Source organism: Lepidochelys kempii, chromosome 6, assembly GCF_965140285.1.
Source record: "Lepidochelys kempii isolate rLepKem1 chromosome 6, rLepKem1.hap1, whole genome shotgun sequence".
In the NCBI taxonomy this organism is placed as follows: Eukaryota; Metazoa; Chordata; order Testudines; family Cheloniidae; genus Lepidochelys; species Lepidochelys kempii.
In genome coordinates, this window is record NC_136385.1 from 61,383,294 (window position 1) to 61,410,137 (window position 26,844).

The 26,844-nt window shown below is 42.8% G+C and overlaps 1 protein-coding gene across 5 annotated transcripts in view; it reads left to right on the top strand.

Moving 5' to 3' along the window:
• CSTPP1 (centriolar satellite-associated tubulin polyglutamylase complex regulator 1) overlaps nt 1-26,844 on the top strand; it is a 145,953-nt gene that overhangs the window by 52,824 nt on the left and 66,285 nt on the right. For all 5 annotated transcript variants that reach the window (XM_073348271.2, XM_073348274.2, XM_073348273.2 and 2 more), the window contains one exon: nt 312-442. In XM_073348271.2, coding sequence (XP_073204372.2) covers nt 312-442 — 131 coding nt within the window. The remainder of the gene's footprint in view (nt 1-311; nt 443-26,844) is intronic.

The following is a 26,844-nucleotide window of genomic DNA, read 5'->3' on the forward strand; positions in this document are numbered from 1 at the left end:
ATTATTCAGTCTTTCAAACCTTCCAGTGACTCTTGGGCACCTGGGATCTGTAGATGTTTTAGAATGAATTTATCTGAGTTTCAAGAGCCCTTGAATCACAAATTTGAAATTTTGAGATCCAGTTCATGCAACTAGACTTCTGTCTAGAAAACTGATGGATGTGAAGTGTGATATGGTTTAGAGATTTGTTTCAGAAAGTGTAACTTTGCCTGTGATTTGATTGTTGTTTATAACAGCTGGCCCCAGGCTTCCATATTGGGTTCAGTTTCCTAATACTACATCGAATTCTCATTTTGACTTTATCTCTGCAGTTTTAACAGTGTGCGTCAAGGAACTCACATTTTGTTCCGAGAGTTCAGCTTCATCCAAGCCACACCCCACAACAGGGCATCCTTCCTACGGACCTTCTGGAGATGCTTCCGAGCAGTGGGTAAAAATGGAGGTAAGCGTTCCAAAATCCATCACTGTGAGAGCCTAGTGTCAGCATGCAGTATTAAAGCTGCCCTAAATTGCTAACTGTCTTCATGTATAATGGACACACATCCTCCACCAATGAAAACACCACCATAGTGGCATGTTGGAGTTTAACTTCTGCTAGCTGTTCCATATCCACGAGCTTATCTCCGCCAGACACTGGAATAGCTGTTTGATAGTGGTGGTGTTGTAGGTTATAAAGAACAGGGTGGTGTTATCTAATAATGTTGTCATTCAAGTTTATGAAGTCTCACGTTTACTCCTTGCAGCTGCATGTAAATATTGAATAGATCAGGGAAGAGAATAAAATCCTGTGGCGCTTCAAGAGTAGATGTGTGGCAGAGGCTCAGGTGCCCATTAGTACCCTTTAGGCGTGCTCCTCAAAGAATTCAAGAACTTTTTTCATGATTGAGAGTCCCAAATTATTAGTGTACTTTATGGACTTTGTACAGACAAGGATTTGTTAGACGCACAGGGGGAAACAGAACGTTGGAATATGTGCTGCCAATAATTCATCCAGCAACTTACCAAAAAAAAAAAAATTCTCCAAGCTCTTATACTATTTTTCTTAGATAGAAGGTAAGCACTCTGTTTTCAAGCATCTCCATCCTATTTACTAGAAACTTCTTGTCCTTAAAGAGGCAATTCAAAATACGTCACAGCCCCTGGCAACGTTCTCTAGGCGGCTTACTTTAATTTCCATTCTATGCATCTGCAGTGAAATAGCATCCACTATGAATGTTTCACAGGAGAGTTCAGAACATCACCCAGTTGATTCTCTATCAGGTCTAAACTACCAATCAAAAACGGCCAACTCATGCAAACACCATAGTGGGCATGAAGGACTGGCTGTCTTCGCACACAGATAGTCTAGGATTGGATTTTTCTTTTTTCTTTTTCGTGAATGTAGGAGGAACTCAAGGTGTATTGAAGATGAACAGCAAATTGCAGTGGCCAGAAACAAGACCTTCAATGACTTAATGCACAAAACATCTACAAAGGGCACAAGTACCTAGAGCGGAGAAATTTAAGTGATGCCCAGAGCAAAAGATACTTTGACTCAGGGGTTCCTTAAGTACAATGGCTAAAGTGATCAGTAATGTGGTGGTTCTGATCTGGGCTTTCAGATAATTCATAGTTTTTAAACCATCTTCCTTACAAAAACTACATTTAAAGAAGAGGTTTTGTATTTTTGAAACAATTTAAACAGTATCCATGAGATCCAGGCTCTGTTTACATATTCTGCATCGCCATAGCACCTGGGTTCATAGCTGTACAAATCATAGAAAGACACCATCCCTGCCCCAAGAACAGACAACACAAATCAGACAGGAAACTCGGTGGAGACCAGAGGGAGGTTCTGTCTGTGCAGGCTTGGTGCTTTTGTAATGAGTGGGTCAAAGTATAAGTGCTTCTAGATTTGTGTTTGGAACTCCTGTTCATTTAAGCAATAATGCCACATGCAGAATTAGGAAAGGATATGTCCTTTGTCATCTAGACTGGGATTCCAGTCTTTTGATTTAGTTTCCTCTCCTGGATTTCTATTGGGGCAGGGCTCTACTCTATGGTTCAGTGCCTTGTCCTAGGTCTCACTTAGCACAGGACCTCCAAGCTATTCTCGGACTTTCCTAGGTCAAGACTGCATCCCCTATTTCCTCTGTGTCCCCAATGCTGTTGTCTAGCTATTGTTTGGAAGTGAATTCTTTTCTGCCTATCATTGCTCTCAATTTTACATTCCATTCAGGCTTTGAATTTCTATCTTGAGGGTAAAGCGGTTATTATTTTATAGCACCCACAAATGTGGTAGGTGCCCCTGAGAAACTACATAATACTCCCTTCTGTGCCAGTTGTGGACTTGACAAACAAATGAGAAAATATATATAACATACGCCATGGAAAAGTGAGGCAAAGAAGAATGAAGGTTGTGAGGCAAAGAAGAATGAAGTTATAGATGTAGGATAATATAGTTCCTACGTTTGAGATTTGAGATCAGAAAAAGATTTTGTTTGTGTTTCTATTCGGATTTCAGAGCAGTAGCTATCCCTGTACAGGAAGTGGGGTTTCCACTGAGATTTTAGAAGCTCAGCAAAGGACTGAATCAAGAGTTTAACCAGCCTGCCAGCAGCTCCCACTGTATACAGAAAAAAACCCCAAGTGGTACTTGCTGTTGGTCTATCAGTCATGCAATAAACATGCCGTCACTTGGAGAATGCATGTGCCTCACTCTGAGCTTTCCTGGGTCAGCCAGCATATACATGTAGCCATGCATTCAGAAGGCTGTATGTAGCTCCAGTGAGGGAGAAATCTCCCATCGATTAGGAGTAATTTATATTGGAACTTAGGTGAACGTTGTGTACAACTTTGTATATTTATTGACAGGAAATAGGTGCAATAAGATGATTTCTCTTGGGAGAATGCTGCAGGCACCACCTCCTCACTGAGTTTCCTATCCTCTTGACTTTACTGCCTGGTTGGCTTGTTAGGTTTTGTGCAGAGGTGCAGTTGGTTAGACTCAAGCAGCTGCTTTTACTTTGTGTTCAGTGTCATCACGAAAAGCATTACTGACTACCAGTTGTCCGTTATATTGCCGCCTTGCCGCCTTACCTCCTTTTGCTCTGGAATTGGTGGCTTTTAGGTGGGCCACGTTCCTTAAAGTGTTATGAAAGAGTGGCTAGCAACAGGTCATCTGTTACCATCTGAACAGGTTCTGGCAGCTAAATCTGAACAAAAAGGGGGTTTGTTTTGAATAGGACTTCCAACTATCTTTAAAAAAAATTTGCTGAGGTGCAGTTATAAATGTAAGTGTGCATAAATCTGGCATTCCACACACTAAAGGAAATACCACTGGGTTTATTTCAGTATGTGATCTAGCAACAGCATCAAGAGTGTCGAGTAGACTATGCCTTGTCAGGTGTTCCTCCTTCCCTTAAGCACTTACCAAACAGATATGGTTAGTATTGTACTGGGGTCAATATAGCTCCATTAAATTGCCAGTTTAACACACACAGCATCTCCCATGGTGGATGTCTGCCTCAAATGCTGAGTACTGTACACAGAAAATATGTATTAACAGTATATTAAGGAAGGTAGAGTAACCAGGAATCTTGTTTCCTCTGCATATACTTAAATTGAGCTTTTGGACTCTAGGTAATCTACTCCTTGTGTTTTTGTTCTCTAGGACTGTTCAATTAAAACTGTGCTTTCTCAGTATAAACAGCCCTTGCTGAGATCTGCTGTGAAGTTTCAGAAGGTCAGCACATGCCTCTCCCAACCGCCATGACTCTCACATTTTGTTGACTCTCTATGGTTTTAATTAAAGGGATTTTTGCTTCAAATGCTCTCCAGCCAATTAAAGGCATTTTATTCTGAGGAATCTGCTTCAGGCCCAGCATGTGTGGAGGAGGCAGGCCCAGTCAGGGCCATCAGTACACATACATGGAAAGGTGCAGAGCTCCTTCCAGAGCTCCCATTCTTTATAGAGCTTTTCAGCAGCTGCTGTCTCTGCAATGTGAAATTGCCTCCAGTGAAGATAGAAATTGCCCGATCCTCTAGGCATACCCCTGTAGATAGGTATTCAAGACTAGATGTAGGATTCTATCATTCCAGACAGGATGGGAAATTTGATTACTTTAGATGATTGCAGCCACTGAAACACGAAACTGCTGCAAGCCTGAGGAAAAAGTTTTCCGGTTTCGGTAACTTTCCCCCTACTGTTCAGTCCTCTTCCCCTCCCCCATCTTTTCACACATGTGCGTGTGCGCACACACAAGTGCAGTGTGGGCTTTTGCCCATCTCTTTACTTTAGGAATCATCATTTTATATCCCCTTTTTAATTTTTTCAGATTTCACATTTTGTGTAGTCCCCACCTCATGCTTCCTTACTTCCAGCTGGGAAGGCAGAAGCCTAACTGCCTTTGAAATTGCTGTAATGGGGGGTGCTTTGTTCTCCTCCCTAGACCAAGCATATCACCTCTATAATGAGCTTGTTATATGGACTGACCTATGGAGAAGGGCTGTGTATGGGCTGTGGACCATTCTTCTTGATTCTACAGAGCCTCAAGATTAGAATATTAACAAAAACTAGGGCAGCACCAGGTCCATATGATTCAGAGGAAGTTAGAAATTGAAAAGACCATCTCACTCCAATAACTTCTCCTGGGAAGACTTTCATAGCCAAATACATTTCACTGTCAAGATTTTCTTGCAGTTCAGCCAACATTTTCTTTCTTATTTTCATGCCATTACCCCTAGCTATGTCTCCGCGAACTAAACTAAATTCACTCTCTCCACCTTCAAATACATGAGGAGTGTTATTGTATCCCCTATATTTGTTGCTTAGTCAGGTTATACATATTTAGCTTTTTGTGATTCCTGAAGTCAGTCCCATGATAATTTGTATTGCCTTTCTTTGAACTATGTATCTAATTTGTCTAATCAATTTGTTTTTGATAACACCCATCACCATAGCCTCTAGGCATTTCCTAGCTACATTAGAGCTATATAGTGAGGACCCTAGTGGATATCATGGCATCTTCTGCTCTCCCCCTTCTCTGATTACAGGAAGATCTATTTAGGCTTTATATTTATAATTTATTTTGAATATCACTCTAGGTATTGTGGGCAGGGTTTTACCACATGCCCTAAAGGTGGTCAAACTCTGGATTTAGTATAATCTCTTTTGGAAGCTCATTCCACAGCTAGACCCGTGTCATCTCTCTCCCCCCCCCCCCCACACACACACTGCGAATACTTGATCTCCATCTCTCTCACACTCTGTGAGCTGCATTGTCCCAAAGAAATACAGCTGTCCTGGTGGAGCATGGATTGAAATGTGGCCATTGATGTAGCTCAGTTTTGACTCATTGTTGGCTTTTGAAGATCGGAACAAAGAGCTTCAACTAGCAACTGAAGCAGATTGAGAGCCAGTGGAGGGATCAGAGCCTGGGGTTATGGGTTCACTGTGGCCCCTTCCATTAAAGAGTATATAGCTGCATTCTATACAAACTGGAGCTTCTGCATTGCATCGGTGTAGAGTGTTACAGTGATCTAGTCTGGAGGTGGTGAATTGATCATTGTGGCCATGTCCTCATCCAAACTGCAATTTATCAGTGCTTTTATGGTTATGTAGTGCAGAGAATTGAACACAGTGTCTCAGAAAGTTTCTTCTCCATAATCTGATCTGATCCCTTTGCATATGCAACCCCAAAATTAAATTCCTCCTCTCTTTGCAACCATATCTTATTGTAAACTCGTATCTAATTTACTGTCTGTTCTCACTCCTAGGTGTGTCATTCTTCTTGCTTCCTAAGTTTCTTCCTCCCATTAAATATCTTTGTATTGAATTATTTTTCTCCAGGTATATTAGCTGCATTCTTCCAAAACTTTTTTCCCTTCTCCCTGTTTCTAACCTCTGTTGGAGTTTTTTATATTTCTCTATCCTTACAGATATTCACAATTTTCCCAATTTAGTATCATGTTAATGTTATTAGTGTGCTCTTTACTTCCTCTTCTAGTTATACTGAAACTGTTAAATAAGACTAGCTCTGACATTGATCACTGTGGTGATACTCCGCTAGGCACTTCCCCAACAGTCAATGGCTGTTTGTTACCCTTTGTTTTGTGGTCTTTAGGCCAGTTTCCAGTCCTCCTGACAACATTCTTATTCAACCCCATTGGAATTAATTTTTCAGTTAAAGATTCCTGAGACACAGCATTACATTACTGTGTTGTGGTCTGGAGAGTTAATACATCCAAAATGTGGGGAAATCCCCTGGAATAAAATGCATTCTGGGTTGTGTAATCTGTACCGTGAATCTGAAAGCTCCAAGTCTCACTGAATGTTCTCAGGAGATGTCTTCCCTGCACCTGTAGGAAAGCATTGTGGGTAATATGCACACTAGTTGCACTTACGAAACCATCCAGTGGAGATTATTTGAAGAATTAGCTGCATTAATTAGTATGGAACTCCAACATGCTTTTTTGATGGCACTGCAGCAGCAGCCATGTCAACAGATGTGGAGGAGGAGAAGAAAGATGAAAGCTGTTCTTTCTTCACTATACTTGCCGTTTTGAAAAGAGTTGTAAGAGAACAGGACCCCTTGTAAAGACTCAGTCCTTTTCAAGACATCTTTTGGCTGCTAAACTGCTTTTCAGGTCTGTCAGTGCTGAGGAGAGAATTATCGTTATCTCTCTTCATATCTTGTCTTAAAATCTGTGTTTCCCCATGCTGATGGCTTAGTGCCTCTCTCCCTTGCTGTTGCCCCTACGATGTAACTCTTGAATTTATTTGTTACCCTCTTACACCCCTGCTTTTGTAATGTATATTATTGCTATCTGGCGTATCATTTAAGTCTGCAGATCCTTTTTGTGTAGCTTGTATGGAAGATGTCATACAAAATGAAGTTGTGTTTTCTGCTGTTCCAAGATTCTAGAGAATCTCCGCAGAGGTTGAAATTAGGAAAGGAATTTGGAGCAGAGAGAGCCACTTTCTCCAACATGAAGATACTATATTCCCCTCCCTGGTAGGCTATGAGATCTTCAGGAACCGTTGCCTGCTACAAAATTGTCCTTTAGTTGTTGGTGTTAAAGGTGCTCAATAGGAAATTGGTGCTTACCTGAAATCCATTTTTTAAAATCTGTAGCCTACATCCCAAGTGCAATCCAGTCAGGGAGATATTCTATCAGCCGTACATATCTGCAGCTCTGACTTCTGCATTTCATTCACTAAAGTGGCAAAGTGTGGGCATGAAGGGAATCACTGGCGTTTACAGTGCACTTGAGTGGTTTCACCCTGAAGGTGGAAGGTGAGGTGAAAGTAAAGAGAATTAAGGAAGTAAGTTTGCTTAGGAATCAGAAGGCATTCAGTCAGATACCACGTTGATGAGAGTAGTAGAAGAACTTGAACAGACTAAAGCAGTCAACTAAAATTTACTTGGTGTAAATAATAATTTTTAAAAAACAGTTTCTGCTCTGGCAGAGGGGAATCCCTAATTGGCATGATAAGATATGTTAGTTTTCTGAATTTGACATATATACTCTGTGTTCTTCTGAACCTATTTGTGGAACAAATTGATTTAAGTCTCCCTCAGTAGGGAACTGAGCATGACATAAAATCTCAGACATTTGAACAAGAAACCTTTGAGCTATGTCATCTAAACCCTTTATTCTTATACGCTAATGAAACTTTTAATTAGGGAAGCTTTCTCCCCAGGGTGGGTGGGGTAGGTGCTCTCCTTTCTTCTCTGCGGGAAAAAAAAAAAAGTCATGATGTTACAGGGCTGCATGATTTATTTAATTATGGCACGATATTTTCCACCTCACCCTTTTTGCCTGTGTGTGTATTAGGAAGAACAGAACATGATTTATTTACTTTTTGAAAAATTAAATCCAGGAGAATTGAGGTAGAAATAAGTATGAACAAAACTCAAAGAAAACTTTTGCTAAGGTATAAATCTCCCTGGAATAAGTAAAACACACCCTTTGCCGCCACCCCTGCCCACCCTCCCTCCCTCCCTCAACTCTTAGCTGGTTTCCCTGTCTTTTGGCAGTCTCCAGCAAAATCTATTGCAGGGGCTCAGCAAGTCTGTCTGTTTCTGCTGGACTAAATACTGTTTTTAAATCTTGCCCACTATTAGGCTTCCCTGGATTAGAAAATCCCAGAATGTGAAACAAACCTCAGATCTAGGCCCTGAATCATGGGGAAACTTTGACAGCTGCAGACTCAGCAAACTGCCAGACCTTCAGCAATGGAATTTGTGGGATATCAGTAGTTACAGTGAGGCATAGTGCTGGTTGTGGCCAGGAAGAAAAGTATTGGAGGAAAGGGGAGTCACCATGGGTCCAAGGAAATACTTGGCCAGAGAGCTGATTGTACTGTATTCATAAGGAGAGCCAACCTTTCAGCTGAGTATGAGGGGAGGTTGAAGAGAAATATTTGATTTGGTTGGGAGGTATGGGAGTGTGTGGAGAAGGGTGGAGAGATCTCTGAAGGCTTGTATGAGCATGCTTGTTTTTGTGGGGCCTGTTGGAATGGAACCTTTAGCTTTTCTACTATTTTCTCCTTTTTTGGTTCCGACTCCTGCTCTTAAAATACAAATTTCGTCCTGTGACATGTACATCCCACTCCTTTGATTTTTCTTTGTCTCCTCACCCACTCGCTTCCCAGTACCTATTGTATTACTTGATCTCCTCTTCCTGACATCATCCTTCTGGGTTTTCTCTCCACATGTGTATTTGTTTTTGTCATCTTTTCTTCACATATTTGTTTTCCTCAAACAGTGCTAGTTAGTCTACCATGCCTTTGTCTTCTCCTCCCCCTTTGAGCCATCTCAGATGTCTTCTGTTGCTCACCCGCATCTCTCCTTTTTATCTCCAGGACCCCTTTCACGTCATCTTAGCAGTAATTAAGTCAAGCCACCAACAAACTTAGTGTGACACTCTGTCTGCATCAGAAACTTGTTTCTGTTTTTTTTTTTTTACTGACCACCATGTAGTTTTTCATTTCTGCTAGCAATGACAGATGGAACAGTTGTTCTTCAAGTAGTGTTCCTATGGGTGCTCCACTGTAGGTGTGCTTGTGTCCCTGTGCTGCTGATTGGAGAACTTCGGTAGCAGTGTCTGTTAGTCCCGCACATGCGCTGTCTCTCTTTCTGCCACACAACGAGGCTGCCCGGGTGTGCAGGCTAACTCCCTTCAGTTCCTTCTCAACTGCCCTGGCTAGAGATGGAACTATTAACAGTCCATTAGCAACCATTACCTTTGTTTATATTTCTACTGCTCGTGAGTTGCCCCAGTAGTAGTTGTAGTTTTTCTTTTACACTTTCTCCCTCCACTTCCAAAAAGAGAGGTTTTATTGTCCTGCTTTTTTGTACCCCAGCAGGGTATGCCTGATTCACCAGGCTTCAAGAAGTTCCTCTCCTGCAAAGAGGCTATCCCTGTAGCAGGCAAGTACTCCTGCTGCATATGCTACAAGTGCAGAAGTGTGGTCTCTGCCAGCAACTCAGGCACAGGTCTCGCAAAGACAAGGGAATAGAGACAGAAGATCATTTTCATGGAGGCAATCCTCCCTGAATCTGTGCCGAAAGTCATCTGGCTGACATGAGTCTTCCCCACAGTCCTCAATATCCAAGGATGATGGGTTGAAGAAATCAGCTACTGACCACTCATCAAAAAAGATAGTGTGAAGTCCCCAGAGTGAGCCTCAAGCCACCCATAAACAATCTCTGTCACTCTTGGTATCCTCTGTACCATCAGCACCAAGATAATCCCAGCCCAGTACCCACAGCTCAGCACCAAGATAATCCCAGCCCAGTACCCACAGCTCAGCACCAAGATAATCCCAGCCCAGTACCCACGGCTCATGAAGATCTGGAGCAGCAGGTGCCATTGACATGCCTACAGACCCAATGGGCAGGGCACTGAGTCAATGGCACTGAAGGACAAAGGCAGAAGCTAGCACTCTAAGATGACGCTACTGGTGCGCACTGCTCCACCAGCACCATCATCAATGCTCCATTCAGCCCTGGAGTGGTCAGTTTGGGTAAGATCTCCAACCCCCTGGTACCGCCAGTGGCACCAAGTCGGTTGATATCACTGGAATTCCAGCACTAGAGAGACCTCCATATAGCCAGTGTACTGGAGTCTCCACTTCTCGGTGCTGGGACCTCAGTGCAAGTCATCTTCTGGCACAAGAGTCTTCCCTGCTGCTCTGCCACACTCGCCCACTTCCTAGTGCAGACTCAGACAGCGAACCAGAGGAAGCTGTATTACAGTACTCCTCCCGGGGTCCCTATGTTGCCCAATACCAACAGGGCCCCTGAACATACCCTCAGATGGCCCTACGACCACCGTCTTGGTACAGGCAACCATGGGCACCACCACCGGGCTCTATACCACCCCTCCAGTAGCCATACTGGGATCCTTGGGCTGCATATTGTCCTCATGCTTCTTGGGCTTCTAGCCTCACCCAAGAACCTCAAGACGCTCCCCTCGGCCATGGTGTACCAAACCTCAGAACCTCCGGAAGAGATCATAGAGGAAAAGGAAGATATTGAGGAAGAAATGACTCCAAGGACCAACAATATCCTCTTCCTCTCCAGATGAGGCCATCATGCCTCCGCCACCATCCTTCCAATGACTTCCACATTTTCCAGGACCTAGCAAAGAGAGTGGCAGATACTCTACAGATACCATTAGAAAACGTCAAGGACACCCATCCCAAGCTCCTTGACATTACAATCCTCCTCACCTTACAAAATAGCTCTGCCCATTAATGAGGCTCTCCTAGACCCCACAAAAGCCATATGGAAGAACACCGGATCAGTGGTGCCTAACTGCAAGTGGTCCAAATAAAAAAAAATATTATGTCGCAGCAAGGGAGATGGAATTCCTCTTCTTCTACCCTCCACTCAACTCCATTGTGGTGGACGCTATCAACTCTCGTGACCGGTTGTGAAGTACCACTGAATTTATCTTCCACTTGTAATTTGTGATTGAGACCATCTGCTATCGAGTTTTGAGTGGCCGGGAGGAAAGCCACTGATAGTGTGACATCGTGGGAAATGCACCAGTTCCACAGTCTCATTACTTCTGCACAGAAGGAGGGCAACCTGGCTCCCCACGTTGGCTCCCCACGTTGGTTAATGTAGTACATATACATTATATTGTCTGTTAGGACTCTTTATGTGTGATCCCTTGATCAGCAGGAGGAAATGGGCACAGGCATTCCTGACTGCCCTGAGTTTGAGGAGGTTGATGTGGAAGGATATCTATGTGGATGACAACCTGCCTTGTATTGTGAGATTGTTTAGATGCATGCCATCCAAACTATCAGGGATGCATTCGTGGTGAGAAAAAACCACGGGGAGGTTTGTGGAAAGAGGATCCCCTTGCAAACATTTACTGCGTCTTTACTCTAGTCTAAGGACAGTGGATAGTGACAGATAGTTGTCTAGCCTGTCTCTGGTCTGGTCTGTAAAGTTAACAGAACCACATCTGGTGGCATCGCACCTGGCATGTGGTATTACCACTGTGCCTGCTGCCATATGACCCAAGAGTTGTAGACAGTGTTTGGCTGATATTTGTGGGCTGTTTTGAATGGTCTCTGAGTGTGGCCAAAGGAAGGAATCTGTGTTGAGGTAGGAAAGCTCTGGCCTGTAAAGAGTTGAGTTCGACACCTATGAATTCCAGATCCACTTCACTGGAGTGAGAGTCGAAATCTGTTCACCATTTATCTGAACAAGAAATGTTTACGCTGCTGCTTGAGAGCAGGGCTGGGGCAACACTCCCTGGGCAATGCTAGTCTTTCCCTGGGGCAGAGGCCTTCTCTATGCCTTACCTCCATTCCCGCTATTGGTGAAGAGCCTATTAAAAATAAAGAGAGAGCGCGTACATCACACTGATTGCTCCCACTTGGCTGACACAGACTTGGTACCGTTACCTGTCACAACTCGCAACATGCCCACCGATCTCTCTCCACTCCAGAACTGCTGTTGCAGAACAAAGGATGCACCCTACATTCCAACCTGGGAATTTCTTCGCTTCAAGGCTTGGCTCCTTCATGGTTCCAGTGTATAGAGAGCTCCTGATTGAAGGAGGTACAAGAAATACTACTACACAGTAAAAAGTCTTCAACACGATGGACTTACCTAAAAAAAAAAAAGAAAAAAGTCCGGGTTTCGGATATGGTGCACTTCCCATCAAATCTCCCTGACATCAGTGGCTTTTCCAAAGATCTTAGATTATGTACCGACTCTAAGAAAAAAAATCGGGACTATCTCTGAGCTCCCTCCATATCCACTTGGCAGTGAAATGCTGCTATAGCTGCCAGATAGAACGATACTCAGTGCTATCTCAACCGATCACAGAACAATTCCTTAGGAGTATAGTAAACTTCCCCCACAACCCTGACATCCTACTCCCTTATGGGACCTGAACCTGGAATTGAGAGGCCTGACTAGACCTCCCTTCGAACCTATGGCCACCTGCTTACTTACACACCTTTCCGTGAAGACGGCTGTCCGGATAGCAAACACCTCGGCTAGGTGAAAGAGTGGCTCTGATGGCACATCCCCTGCCCCCCCACGGTATTCTTTTGGGACAAGGTTACGATCAGACCACATCCAAAATTTACCCTTAAATTATCCTCTCCATTCCACATGAACCAATTGATTTACCTTCCAATTTTCTACCCCAAACCTCACCATGACATCAGGGAGGCTATTACACACACTAGATGTCAGGAGAGCCCTAGCCTTTTACCTGGATAGGACAATGGTTTTCAGGAAGTCTCCTAAAGTTTTCCTCCTTATTGCGGGAAGATCTAAGGGCTCAGCAATATCAGCCCAGAGACTCTCCAAGTGGGTTTCAAACTCCATTAGGCAATGTTATCAGATCCGCAGCATGACCCTGCCAGATAGCATTTGCACACACTCCACAAAGTCAATCTCTTAGTCTGTCACCTTCTTTAAGAATGTCCCTATCTCAGGAATCTGTAGAGTGGTGACATGGGCGTCACTCCACATCTTTCCAGATCCTTATGCGATCACTGGAGACTCCACCTCAGATGCTATCTTTGGCTCCACAGTATTGTCATCTCTAACTGACCTGACTCCAAAGCCCCAGCCCTCCAGTAGGGATAGTGCTCAGGGGTCACCTACAGTGAGCACCAATAGGGACGCTACTCGCAGAAGTAGTAGTAGTTACTCGCCCTATGCAGTAATGATGCTTCTTCAAGATGTGTCCCTCTTATGGATGCTCCACAGCCCACCTCCTCCCCTCTACTTCGGAGTTCTTGTCAGTGACTCTGTGGTAGAGAAAGAACTGAGGGAGGTTAGCCCATGCACACTGGCTAGCCTTGTGGTGTGGCACGAGGAGCGACAGTGCATGCATGGGCTAATGGACACTGCTACCAAAGTTCCTCCATAAGCAGTGCAGGGATGCAAGCACACCTACAGTGGAGCACCCATAGGGACACACCTCTCGAAGAATCATTGTTATTGCACAAGAATCCTTGTTACTGCACTTCTTTCTTGTAGGAAACTGCAATGCAAAGCACATATTAGACAACATAATTAGGATAATGAATAGTTAATACTGCAGTCTTTTCCTGAAATAATTTGATTTTGCTGTCTGCTGTGATCAAATAAGTCTTTTGTCAAACCCTTGAAATGACTAAGCCAGGGTAATCATCTTTAAGGCTTAAAGGGGTTGAGGATTTGTATCATAAAGAATCTCAAGTGTGAGCCCTGTTCTAACTTCAAAACTCTGATTAATAACACTTTTTTCCTTCTCTAGCATCTGCCATCCAAAAATCTCAAACCATTTTACAAGTATTAAGGAATTCTGTGTCTCCACTCCTGTCAATATTATTCCTGTTTTACAGTTTGGGAACATGGAAAAAGTCAAGTGCTTGCTTAAGATCACACAAAGCCTAGATTTCAGAGTAGCAGCCGTGTTAGTCTGTATTCGCAAAAAGAAAAGGAATACTTGTGGCACCTTAGAGACTAACAAATTTATTTGAGCGTAAGCTTTCGTGATGAGCTGTAGCTCAAGTACTCCTTTTCACAAAGCCTAGAGTAGAAGATAGATCTCTAGACTTCTGGTCCTGTGCTTTAGCCACAAACCATACTTTACCTACTAATGTAAGTTGCCTTTGCTATTAGAGAAGTAGAAAAACACACACATTACTATTAAGCAATATTGCAAAGATTAAATTATTTTAAGGACTTTAAATGCCCACTCCTTTTTCTTTCTTTTAAAAAGCTTTCAAGTGATCCTTGGCTCACTAAGATTTGCAGATGGTTGTGCGTGATCTGGATAGAATGATGTAATATGTGTTTTGGCTCTGGTGAGGAAGCAAACTTGTACAAAGCTAATCTCAAAGTCACTCAGAATTTTCCTGTTCTAATTTTAGTCCCTTAGACATTCTAACACGTTTACCATCTGCCGTGCTGGGCCTTTAAAAATCTCCACCATCCAAACAAGGCACAAGTCAGGATAGCTGTCCTGTTTGCTATCTCTCCAGTAGCCCCACATTGTTAGTCTGTACCAAATTAATGATAAAGCTCCTCCCCTTCTTTGCATCCCCCCCCCAGCCCCTCATATATGGGAATTCTTTACCATGCAGCAATGGATTAGTGATATAAGCCTTTCCATTTCTTGCCTTGGATCAAGATTGACTTTATCAGCTAACACCAATATCGTAAAGATGAAATTACTATAAGGGAGTGCAAAACTGGTTGAAAGACTATACTCAAGGAGTAGTTATCAATGGTTCACTGTCAAATGTGAGGGATGTATCTTGTGGGGTTCTGCAGAGGTCTGGCCTAGGTCTGGTACTATTCAGTATTCTTGTTAATGACTTGGATAATAGAATGGAGAGTACACTCATAAAATTTGCAGATAACACCAAGTTGAAAGGGGTTGCAAGCACTTTGGAGGGCAGGTTTAGAATTCAAAATATTCTTGACTAGGGCTGTCGATTAATCGCAATTAACTCAAAATAATTTAATCGCTATTAATGAGTTTTAATCACACTGTTAAAGAATAGAATACCAATTGAAATTTATTAAATATTTTGAATGTTTTTCTACATTTTCAAATATTTTATTTCAATTTACAACACAGAATGCAAAGTGTATAGTGCTCACTTTATATTATTTTTATTATAAATATTTGCACTGTAAAAATGATAAAAAATAGTATTTTTCAATTCACCTCATACAAGTACTGTAATGCAATCTCTATCATGAAAGTACAACTTTCAAATGTAGATTTTTTTGTTACATAACTGCACTCAAAAACAAAAAAATATGAAATTTTAGAGCCTACAAGTCCACTCAGTCCTATTTCTTGTTCAGCCCATCTCTAAGACAAATAAGTTTGCTTACCTTTATGGGAGATAATGCTGCCCACTTCTTATTTACAATGTCACCAGAAAGTGAGAACAGGCGTTCGCATGGCACTGTTTTAGCCGGGATTGCTAGTTATTTACATGCCAGATATACTAAACATTCGTATGCGCCTTCATGCTTTGGCTACCATTCCAGAAGACATGCTTCCATGCTGATGATTCTCATTAAAAAAATGTGTAAATTAGATTTGTGACTGAATTATATGTCTCCTGCTCTGTTTTACCCATGTTCTGGTTTGGATTGTTATTGAGCAGAACCCTTCATCAGCATGGAAGCATGTATTCTGGAATGGTGGGCAAAGCATGAAGGGACATATGAATCTTTACCTCATCTGGCACATAAATATCTTGCGACGCTGGCTACAACAGTGCCATGCAAACATCTTTTCTCACTTTCAGATGACATTGTAAACAAGGAACAGGCAGCATTATCTCCTGCAAATGTAAACAAACTTGTTTGAGCGATTGGCTGACTAAGAAGTAGGACTGAGTGGACTTGTAGGTTCTAAAGTTTTACATCGTTTTATTTTTGAATGCAGATTTTTTTGTTCATAATTCTATATTTGTTAATTCAACTTTCATGATAGAGATTGCACTACAGTACTTGTATTAGCATTTTTCAATTCACTTATTTCTTTTCTTTTTTATAATGCAAATACTTGTAATAAAATAAAGTGAGCCCTGTACACTTTGTAATCTGTGTTGTAGTTGAAATCAATATATTTGAAAATGTAGAAAACATCCAAAATATTTAAATAGTGTTCTATTGTTTAACAGAGCAATTAATCGCAATCCATTTTTTTTAATTGCTTGACAGCTCTAATCTTGACAAATTGGTCTGAAATCAACAAGGTAAAAGTCACTAAAGACAAGTGCAAAGTATGACACACAGGAAGGAAAAATCAAATGCACAACTATGAAGTGGGGAATAACTAGCTAGGCAGTAATACTGCTGAAAAGGATCTGGGGGTTATAGTGGATCACAAATTGACTGAGTCAACAATGTGGTGCAGTTGCTAAAAAGATTAATATCATTCCAGGGTGTATTAACAGGAGTGTCATACGTAAGAAATGGGAAGTTGTTGTCCCGTTCTGCTTAGCACCGAGGCACCTGGAGTTCTGTGTCCAGTTCTAGGCACCACACTTTAAGAAAGATATGGGCAAGTTGGATAGAGTCTAGAGGAGAGCAACAAAAATTATAAAACATTAGAAAATCTGACCTATGGGAGCGGTTAAACTGGGCATGTTTAGCTTTGAGAAAAGATTGAGATGGGACTGATAAGTCTTCAATTATCTTAAGGGCTGTTATAAAGAGGACAGCGATAGATTGTTCTCCATATCTGCTGAAGGTAGGACAAAATGTAATGGGTTAAATCTGCAAGGGAGATTTAGGTTAGATATTGTGACAGGGTCGGGCCAGATGGCTACAAGAGAGTAATTAAAGGCAGATATATTAGCCCCAGGTTAAATAGGTCCCTTTTCCCTGGGTAAGGTAACAGGGAAGGTTCCAGAATAATCAGGAACCTTCTGGAGACAATTAAGACAGACATGCTGATTAGAATACCTGCAGCCAATCAAGAAGCTGTTAGAATCAATTAAGGCAGGCTAATCAGGGCACCTGGATTTAAAAAGGAGCTCACTTCAGTTTGTGGTATGCGTGTAAGGAGCTGGGAGAAAGAGGTGCTAGGAGCTGAGAGTGAGAACGCATACTGTTGGAGGACTGAGGAGTACAAGCATTATCAGACACCAGGAGGAAGGTCCTGTGGTGAGGATAAAGAAGGTGTTGGGAGGAGGCCTTGGGGAAGTAGCCCAGGCAGTTGTAGCTGTCACACAGCTGTTCCAGGAGGTACTCTAGACAGCTGCATTCCACAGGGCCCTGGGCTGGAACCCGGAGTAGAGGGCGGGCCCAGGTTCCCCCAAACCTCCCAACTCCTGGTCAGACACAGGAGGAGTCGACCTGGACTGTGGGTTCAGAAAAACGGCCAAGCTGAGGGCTGCCATGAAGCTCCAAGGCAAGCAAATCCGCCAATAAGCGCAAGACCCACCAAGGTAGAGGAGGAACTTTGTCACAATATTAAGAAAAAGTTTATAACTATAAGGATATTTAAGCTCTGGAACAGGTTATAAAGGGAGATTGTAGAATCTACATCAATGAACGTTTTTAAGAACAGGTTAAAGTGTTAGACAAACACTTGTCAGGGATGATCTAGGTTAGTGGTTCTCAAACTTTTTTTCCACAGACCACTTGAAAATTGCTGAGGGTCTCGGCGGATCACTTAATGATCTTTCCAAATGTTGTTTGTACTGTTCGCTAACCATTGTAAAGCATTTTGGATAAAAGCACAAACATAAATGTTTTTTTATTCTACAAATAAAAGCACACAACTCATATTTTAATATCAATAGTCTACCTTTCTAATGTGCTGGATGTTCCCTCTACCCCCTGTCGTGGCAGCCTCTGAGCTGGGGCTGGGAAGGAGGGGGGGGTCTTTCCCTGGCAGCCACAGCCCTGGAGCTGGGGAAAGTCACCTCTTTCTCTGGCTGCTGCAGCCCTGCACATCCCAAATTTTCCCCACCCCCTATTCTGACCTCACTGCCCCCTCCCACCTACCCCATATTCCCCCCCAAAGGCCACCACCTCACCTTTCATGTGCATCTTCTCCGGGGTCCAGGCACCTAATTAGTGGAGCTCTGCCTGCGTGGCTCCACTAAGTAGGTAGGTGGCCCTTCATTCTCTTGTGTGTGGCCACCCAGGCACACACCTTAGAGGGAACTATCTGCGGATCACCTGAATGGAGCTTGCGGATGACTGGTGGTCCGTGGACCACAGTTTGAGAACACCTAGTCTAGATCCTTTGTCAGCAGAGGGGACTTGATTTGATGACCTCTCCAGCCCTACATTTGTATGATTCTATAAATTACTCATAAAGTTTCGCCTCCTAAAGGTGGTCCCTCAGATCAGTACACTCCCTGCCTTCTATCAAGGTTGGTGATAAATTCCCCTTTCTGAGGGAGCCCAAAGTAGCAAGTACTATATATGCTTCTTGGCTACCTAACTGTTTGTGTGTCTTCCTTCATTTTAAAACCAGAACAGTTCCTTTTGTGAAATGCTTCTGTTTGCATATTCCTTGTCTTATAATCAGCATATTCTCACTAAAGCACAACTGTCCTCAAGAGACAACCCTATGAAACACTGTTTTCTCCTCCCATTAGGCCCAGTCCACTTGCTGTTTCTCACTTAAATTAGGGACTAGAGAGAGGATTCCTAAGCAGGTCTATTCCCTGAATAACCATCTTCTGAGTTATTTTTCTTAAGTCACAAGATGTAGAAAGCCAAGAGCCTAAACTGGGTGTGAAGTGCAGTGCTGCTTACTTGGAAAAGCAGATTTAAGGCCAAGCTTTGGGTCTCAAGCCTGATGAGGTGGGATTTTGGAGCCCTTTGTAAAGAGACTTTCATTATGTTGCAGAGCAGCTGCACTGATACTTCTAAGAAATAGCAGTTGTGGGTATCATTCCTGTTGGCTCCTCTTCTGAATTACTGGAAAGGTGCCTCTGACAGGAGGAAGAGACACAATTTGGAGAACAAAGTACTTATTCCAGCTCCCATTCCCCTTGGACAGGTGCTCGGGGAAAGTCTATAAGAATGACTACCTGGGAAACGGAGGTGGAGAATACCTGATTCATAGTACTGCATTGAACCCCAAGCAGGGAAAGTCATTCTGGTAATGCTAAATTCTTTTCTTTTTGTATTCCCCTATAACCTTCATGAATAAACCTTGAGCAAGAGACGTTGCTAATATGGCTTTCTTCCCCCGGTGAACTTTCCTCCATTTTACAGTTTTTTATGATAGCAATTTACCAGAGGAAACAAAGGGGAATGCTCCACTGTACCACATTAAACAGGAGGAGTTAAAAACCATCAGTAGAGAGGTGTTAAGATCAAGTTATAATCTCTTGAGCAATTTCCTTTGGAAGCCCAGTTAAGACATCTGCGGAAAGCCTGCAGAACTAATGTTATGGGAAAAATTCCAGTTAAATGCTATCCAGCTATTTCTCAGATAATGAACACTACCAGCTTTAGCAGATGCAGCAATTAGACATGGTTACTAAGGGAAACAGTCCATCTATAGTACATATTTGCACTAAAAAGTAAGGATTATTCTCCTTTAGTTTCCCTTGGCCTGTCCTTATTGGAAGAAAGGTGCTTGTTATCTGCATTGCTAACTCACTGTGGTTTGTGTTCGTGTTGTTGTAGTGCAAGAGAATTCAAATTAAAGTGGACTTGAGATTGCATGCTCTGATGGGTATTTCTGTTTTCAGTAAGGACATAAATTGGATCAATTAGTCCATCTGAAGTGAGACAAAGTGTAGAGAGCTGGAGCCTAAGTGTATGACACAGATTTTAATTTATGAGAAGCCCAAGATGTCAACTTTTGTGCTCTCTTTGTGGCCATGGGATGATAAAGTGTGGAATGAGCAAAGGAGTGGAAGTTGGAAACTCCTGTATTCTAATCCTGATGCCCTCTGTAGCTTTGGGCACGCCACTTAAACTTGACATGTCAGCTTATCAGTGTGTAAGCTGGGGAGGATGCTTGCTTCCTGTTGTATTGAACCAGATAGTCGCTGAACCCACAATTTTGGTTCAGGATGCCGAAGCTGAAACCACCTAATGATGCCCTATAAAAGGGGTGGCCAACCTGTGGCTCGAAGCCACATGCGGCTCTTCAGAAGTTAATATGCAGCTCCTTGTACAGGCACTGACTCTGGGGCTGGAGCTATGGGCGCCAACTTTCCAATGTGCCAGGGAGTGCTCACTGCTCAACCCCTGGCTCTGCCACAGGCCTTGCCCCCACTCCACCCCTGCATGCCACGAAACGGCTGATTGGGCTGGGAGGCACTGATTGGTGGGGCCGCCGGTGGGTGGGAGGTGGGGGAGAGCTGATGCAGGGCTACTGACTTATTACTGTGGCTCTTTGGCAATGTACGTTGATAAATTCTGGCTCTTCTCAGGCTGGTCACCCCTGCCCTATAAATCGTGCTAATAAAAACCCTGTTTTACTGGAACAACGTAAAACAGTTGTAGCTAGGGATTTGCACAAAGCTTCAGCTTTCTTCCCTCCATAAAAATATTTTAACCCTTTATTAAATACACACACAAAGCAAGGGGAAATTATTAAAGCGTTTGAAATGTAAAAAGATAAATAAAACTTAATTTATTTTGGTTTAGTCATTTAAAGGGAAAATCCTTAATTTTAAGTTATTCAGATGGTATTAAAAGCACTTTTGGGGCAAAGGAAAGTCGGTTAGAAATAGTAGTCCTTGAGGTCCAATCCTGTTTTTTTTTTTTTTTTTTTTTTAGTCAAAACTAACCAAAACAGAATAGACAAAGATTGTGAAAGTACAGTTTGTCTGTTACTTGCAGCTCAGCTGCAGGAAAATTGCAGCCACGCTACAGTCTTATTATTAGCGGGAAGCGGTGTGGGCCAAGGGATGTGCTGGCTGCCCTTCCTGCAGCCCCTGTTGGCCTGGAGTGGCAAACTGGCCAGTGGGAGCTGCGATCAGCCGAACCTGCGGACGCAGTAGGTAAACAAACTGGCCCGGCCCGCCAGGGGCTTTCCCTGAACAAGTGGCAGCCCTAGCTTGAGAACCACTGGTGTAGACGTACCTCTGAGACCTGGCAAACTTTACCAGAACTGGAGTAAATCACTGGGGAGGGGGGATGTATTGTGTTGTAAGGAGAGACTTGTCCTGGCTGGCTAAGCTGAACTCTTATAAGATGGAGCCAGAGAGAGGTAGGACTTAGGTGCGGGAGGAAATTAATACATAAGGGAGGGAAGTAATCAGCTGTTGCTAGGGATTCAGTTGGCCAGTGGAAAGAATAATGTTGGTGGCTTAGAGGCCTGACTGTCTATCACAATGTCAGAGATCACATGTTAAAATCCAGAGTAGCTCTGGCAGCAGAAATGAAAAAGGAAAGATGGTCCAGTGGTTAGGGCAGTAGCCAAGAACTTTGGAGATCAGGTTCTATTCTGTGTTTCAGCTACTTCCTGTGTGACCTTGGGCAAGTCACTTAAGCTATCGCTGCATTGCAGTGTGTACCTGGGTCACGCTTTAGCCAAGCCTGCCTCCACTACTCCACACTGCAGAGCCACATATGCCATACACAGTATACTCTCATTCATAGTGACATTACAGCTATACATATTTAATGCTTGGATTTCTGGGGGCATATCCCAGGGTTCTTAGTGCCTCACCAGCTTCAATTGCTCTAGGAATTGGTTTGTGATGTGTTGTGGGAGAACTTATCCTTCCTAGACCCCTGTGCAGAAGTGGTTTTAGCCTGCTGTGATGGGTTGGATCACAGAAACCTGTTTGGGGCTGCCAACTGATGTGCCAAGACTATTTCTGCCCCTGCTTTCCCTGCCCTCCCAGCTTGGGACTTCAGTGCTCTGCCTGGTTTGAGCCAGACCCGCTAATCTGCTGCAAACCCAGACTCAGGTCTGAACCATGTTCCCTAACAGCTGTAGGCTTAAACTGAAAGCAGCTTAAGAAATGTTCCTGTCTTTAACACTCAGATGCCCAACTCCCAATGGGGTCCAAACCCCAAATAAATCTGTTTTACCCTGTATAAAGCTTCCAGGGTAAACTCCTAAATTGTTCGCCCTCTATAACACTGATAGAGAAGTATGCACAGCTGTTTGCCCCCACCCCAGGTATTAATACATACTCTGGGTTAATAAGTAAAAAGTGATTTTATTAAATACAGAAAGTAGGATTTAAGTGGTTCCAAATAGTAACAGACAGAACAAAGTGAATTACCAAGCAAAATAAAATGGAACACACAAGTCTATGTCTAAGAAAACTGAATACAGATAAAACCTCACCCTGTACAGGAATTCCAGTAAGCTTCCTTTTACAGACTAGTCTCCTTCTAGTCTGGGTCCAGCAATCACTCACACCCCCTGTAGTTACTGTCCTTTGTTCCAGTTTCTTTCAGGTATCTTTGAGGATGGAGAGGCTATCTCTTTAGCCAGCTGAAGACCAAACGGAGGGGGTCTCCCATGGGTTTAAATAGACTTTCTCTTGTGGATGGAGACCCCCCTCCTCTCTCCTATGCAACGTCCAGCTCCAAGATGGAGTTTTGGAGTCACCTGGGCAAGTCACATGTCCATTCATGACTCAGTTTTTACAGGCAGCAGCCATTGCTCACATGCTACCTTGAACGTCCTCATGTAGACTTCTTATGTGGATTGGAGCCTTCCAAGAGCCATTGTGTGTTAAGTGCTTCTTGATTGGGCACTTAACTTGCAAATTCCTTTCTAAAGAAGCTGACCAAATGCCTTACTAAGGTTATTTAAAATCAAACAAGTATACAGCCAATATTCGTAACTTCAAATACAATAATGACACATGCATACAAATAGGATGAATATATTCAATAGATCATAACCTTTACATAGATATGTTACATGGCATATGTAGTATAAAACATATTCCAGTTATGTCACATATATATATATACACACACACACACACACATTCATAAGCATATTTCCATAAAGCCTTATGGGGTGCACTGTCACACCCACTATGTTTAAGCTGAGGCACTTCTGGCTCTGCATGTTCCGCACTTCTGTTTCTTTCAACTGGGGTACAAGCCATGGATCCACTAGATGAGCTGCTTCTGCTTGTGGGTGAGTACCAGAGTCGCTGTTAGGCAAGTTGCTGGAAACATTTCAGGAGTACTTTCTGAGATGCAGAAGGGACTTGGATGGAGGTTCACAGCAGACTGAACAGCAATGATGAATACTGCAATTTCTGTGTAGACTGGTGCGAAGGATGCAGGACAACCAGCACAGCATGCTGGGTCCACATCATCAGACAGACCTGGGAAGACCAGTAGTGGCTCCAAAACTTACACAAAAGGAAGCAGACCGTCATGGAGCTGTGTGAGCTGCTTGTCTTGACCATCTGGTGCCAGAACATTCGACTGAGGGAGGCTTTACCAGTATATATGTGGTTGCAATTGCACTCTGGAAGCTGGCTGCCCTGGACAGCTACAGGTATGCTGCAAACCATTTTGGTATTGAAAAGGTAACTGTTGGTGTTGCGGTAATGGAGATTTGTGAGGCAGTTAACATTGTGGGATACCCACGGGTGGTGGGCATTAAAAATGTGCCTGAAATAATTGCTGGTTTTCAGAGGATGAGATTTCCAAACTACGCTGAGGCCATTGATAGCATACATGTGCCCATAATTTGCTTGCCAGAAGGGGCAAGTGATTGTCACTACAAAGGGTAGTACTCCCTGATTCTGCACTCCTTGATCGACCAGAAGCAGGTTCGTGAAACATGTACTGTCAAGGTGCACAAGGCCACGGTGCTTAGGCGATCTAGTCTACCTGCTGGGAGAAGCAAGGACCTTATTTCCTCCTAATGACGTGATCAGTGGGGTGTTAGTGTCCGCTGTAGTTTTGGTGGACCCCACCTATGCACTTCTGCCCTAGCTCATGAATCCATACCCTGATATCAGAGGGCCTTGCAAGACAAGGTTCAGTTACACGCTCAAAAGTTGCAGGATGATAGTGGAGTGCGCATGTGGCAGGCGGAAGGGAAGATGACACTGCCCACCAAACCGTTTGGATGATAGTGTGGCCAATGCCGTCTGTGTGATTATGGTCTGCTGCACCCTGCACAACAAATGCAATGTTAAAGGTGAGTATTTTTCTGTAGAGTGGTCTCAGACCTTGCTGGTTTGCAGGTCTGATACTGGCAATCAGAAAGTGCACCTGTCATCGCTGGGGCTGGGTCCAGGCATGTAAGGGAAACAAGGGATGTTTTTTGTCACCTGTCTTCGGAAATCAGGGTGATGTGAATGAGATGTGATGCTGTAAAGGTAACCTGTAATGGTTTGGTCAGTTTTGATGGAAGGAGGTTACAAATCAAAACACATGTATGTTACAAGCAGAGGCAAACTTTTTTCTGAGTACAGACCTCAGCACACTGCCTTCTCTTAGGAATGTTGTGCTGACAGATCAGTTAATGTTTGTAAACTGCTTTGAGCATGAAAAAGGGCTTAGGTAAGTGCTAAATATGCTCTATCATATTTACAAAAACATCAAATTATTGGTCACTTCAGATGCTGCCAAGTTAGTCCATCTTAGGAAAGTGCTTATTGCACCTCTGAATTTCCATTTGTATGTAATATGGCAGCAAGCAACACAAGAAGTCAAACTTGGCAAAAGGTATTTATATTAAAATACATTATCATTCAGTAATGGTCAGTTTAAAATTAGATTGCACCAATAAATGAGCTATAGGAGGAAATCCTGAACGGCAGGGAATTAATTCAATGAGATATTAAGTTTCTTCTACCTCTGATTTCTGAGATGAGTTTGCTCTCCACTGAGAGGTGGTTCTGGAACTATGAAACCATATCTTTTCTAAGCACCTACTTTCAGGTTATTACAGATTTTTGAAAAACACTAATTTTTAGGCTGAAATATCTCTGTGTTTGCAAAACAAAGACTATTTAAAAAAAATCTTGGAACATGTGAAGAAAACTGAGCTCCCAGTGAGACACTGTGTCCAAAAGCACTAATGTAATCTTTAGGTTTGGTGAAGAGCCACAAAAATGATTAAAGGATTTGAAAACATACCTTACGGCAATAGACTGAAGGAGCTCAATCTATTTAATTTAACAAAGAGAAGGTTAAGGGACGACTTGACCATAGTTTATAAGTATTTACATGGGGAATAAAAATTTGATAGTGGGCTCTTCTGTTTCGCAGAGCGAGGTATAACAAGATCCAATGGGTGGAAGTCAGAGTGAATAAAAATTGAAGATTTAAAAAAATATTTAAATTTGATTTTTTTTTATTTAAATTAATACTTAAAAAAAAAACCTTGTAACTTATAAATAGATTGAACTCTTTCAGTCTATTGTTCTAAGGTATGTTTTCTGATCCTTTAATCATTCTTGGGGCTCTTCACCAAGCCCAAGGATTACATTAGCGCTTTTGAACACAGCATCTCACTGGGTGCTCCTGTGCATCAGGCGATATGTTTTTCTTGACTGTTTTGTAATGCTGAATTAATATAAATTCTCATTGTTTACAAAAAACAAAACGTCATTGTGCCCTGCAGTTCCCTAGACTTGGGTTTTTGGTGGACTCTCAGAAGGAATGAGCTACTATGTTGGATTCTTTCCACTAAAAATGTCACAGAACATAAGAATGGCCGTACAGGGTCAGATCAATGGTCCATCTAGCCCAGTGTCCTGTCTTCAGACAGTGAATGAACAGAACAGGGCAGTTATCGAGTGATCCATCCGCTGTCCTCCACTCCCAGATTCTGGTAGCTAGAGGCTTAGGACACCTACAGCCCGGTGTTGCATCCCTGATCATCTTGGCTAATAGGCACTGATGGACTTATCCTCAATGAATTTACTTAATTCCTTTTTGAACCCAGTTTTAGTTTTGGTCTCAACATCCCCTGTCAATGAGTTCCACAGGTAGACTGTGGATAATATAAAGTAATACTTCCTTTTGTTTGTTTTTAACCTGCTGCCTATTAATTTCATTGGGTGACCCCAGATTTTTGTGTTATGTGAAGGGGTAAATAACACTTTTTCTCTACCCCATTCATTATTTTATATAACTTTATTATATGCCCCCTTAGTCACTGTGATGGGATTCCTGGGGTGCAACCTGGGCTGTGGGACCACTAAGCCCTCAGTCCCACGGGCCTGAGGTGTCTCACTCTGATGCTGTGTCAAGCCACAAACCTCTTGCAGATACTGCACTTACACAGACATCCACAGGCAGGTTCACACCTAACTAAGTTACATGAATGCTTTCCCCAGCCACCCATGAACCAGCACTAGAGAGGTTCCAGCCAATGCCCCCCAGATCCCCAGTCTTGCACCCCAAAACTGTACCATATTGCACTGGTCAGATGCTTGACCACCATAAGTTCATTATCCATTTCTCCACTTCTAGAAAGGAAAGTGGAGGTGTACTAGCCTTTGTAACCTTAGCAGATTTCCCTAGCACTTCAACCAAAACACACTGTTTAGATAAAATATAAAACAGATTTATTAATCACAGAAAGATAGGGATTTTAAGCAATTATAAGTAGCAAGCGTAGAGATCAAAAATGCTTACTTAACAAATAAAGATTAATTTTCAGTGTGAGTTCTACAAACTAAACAGGATTTTAATCATGCAGTGTCTCACCCTAACAGATGGTACAAACATCTGTCACAGATCTATGACCAGGTCATAGATCTTCAATACACAGGCTGGAACTGCCTTCCAGCCCAGGACCCCCCTCTCCCAGTTCAACGTCTTTTGTCCTCCAGATGTGTTTCCAGGTGGTGTTGTGTGGAGAATGAGGCTAAGTGATGATGTCACTTCCACTCTTCCATAGTTTCTTCTGGCATGCTGGAAAGACCTTTGC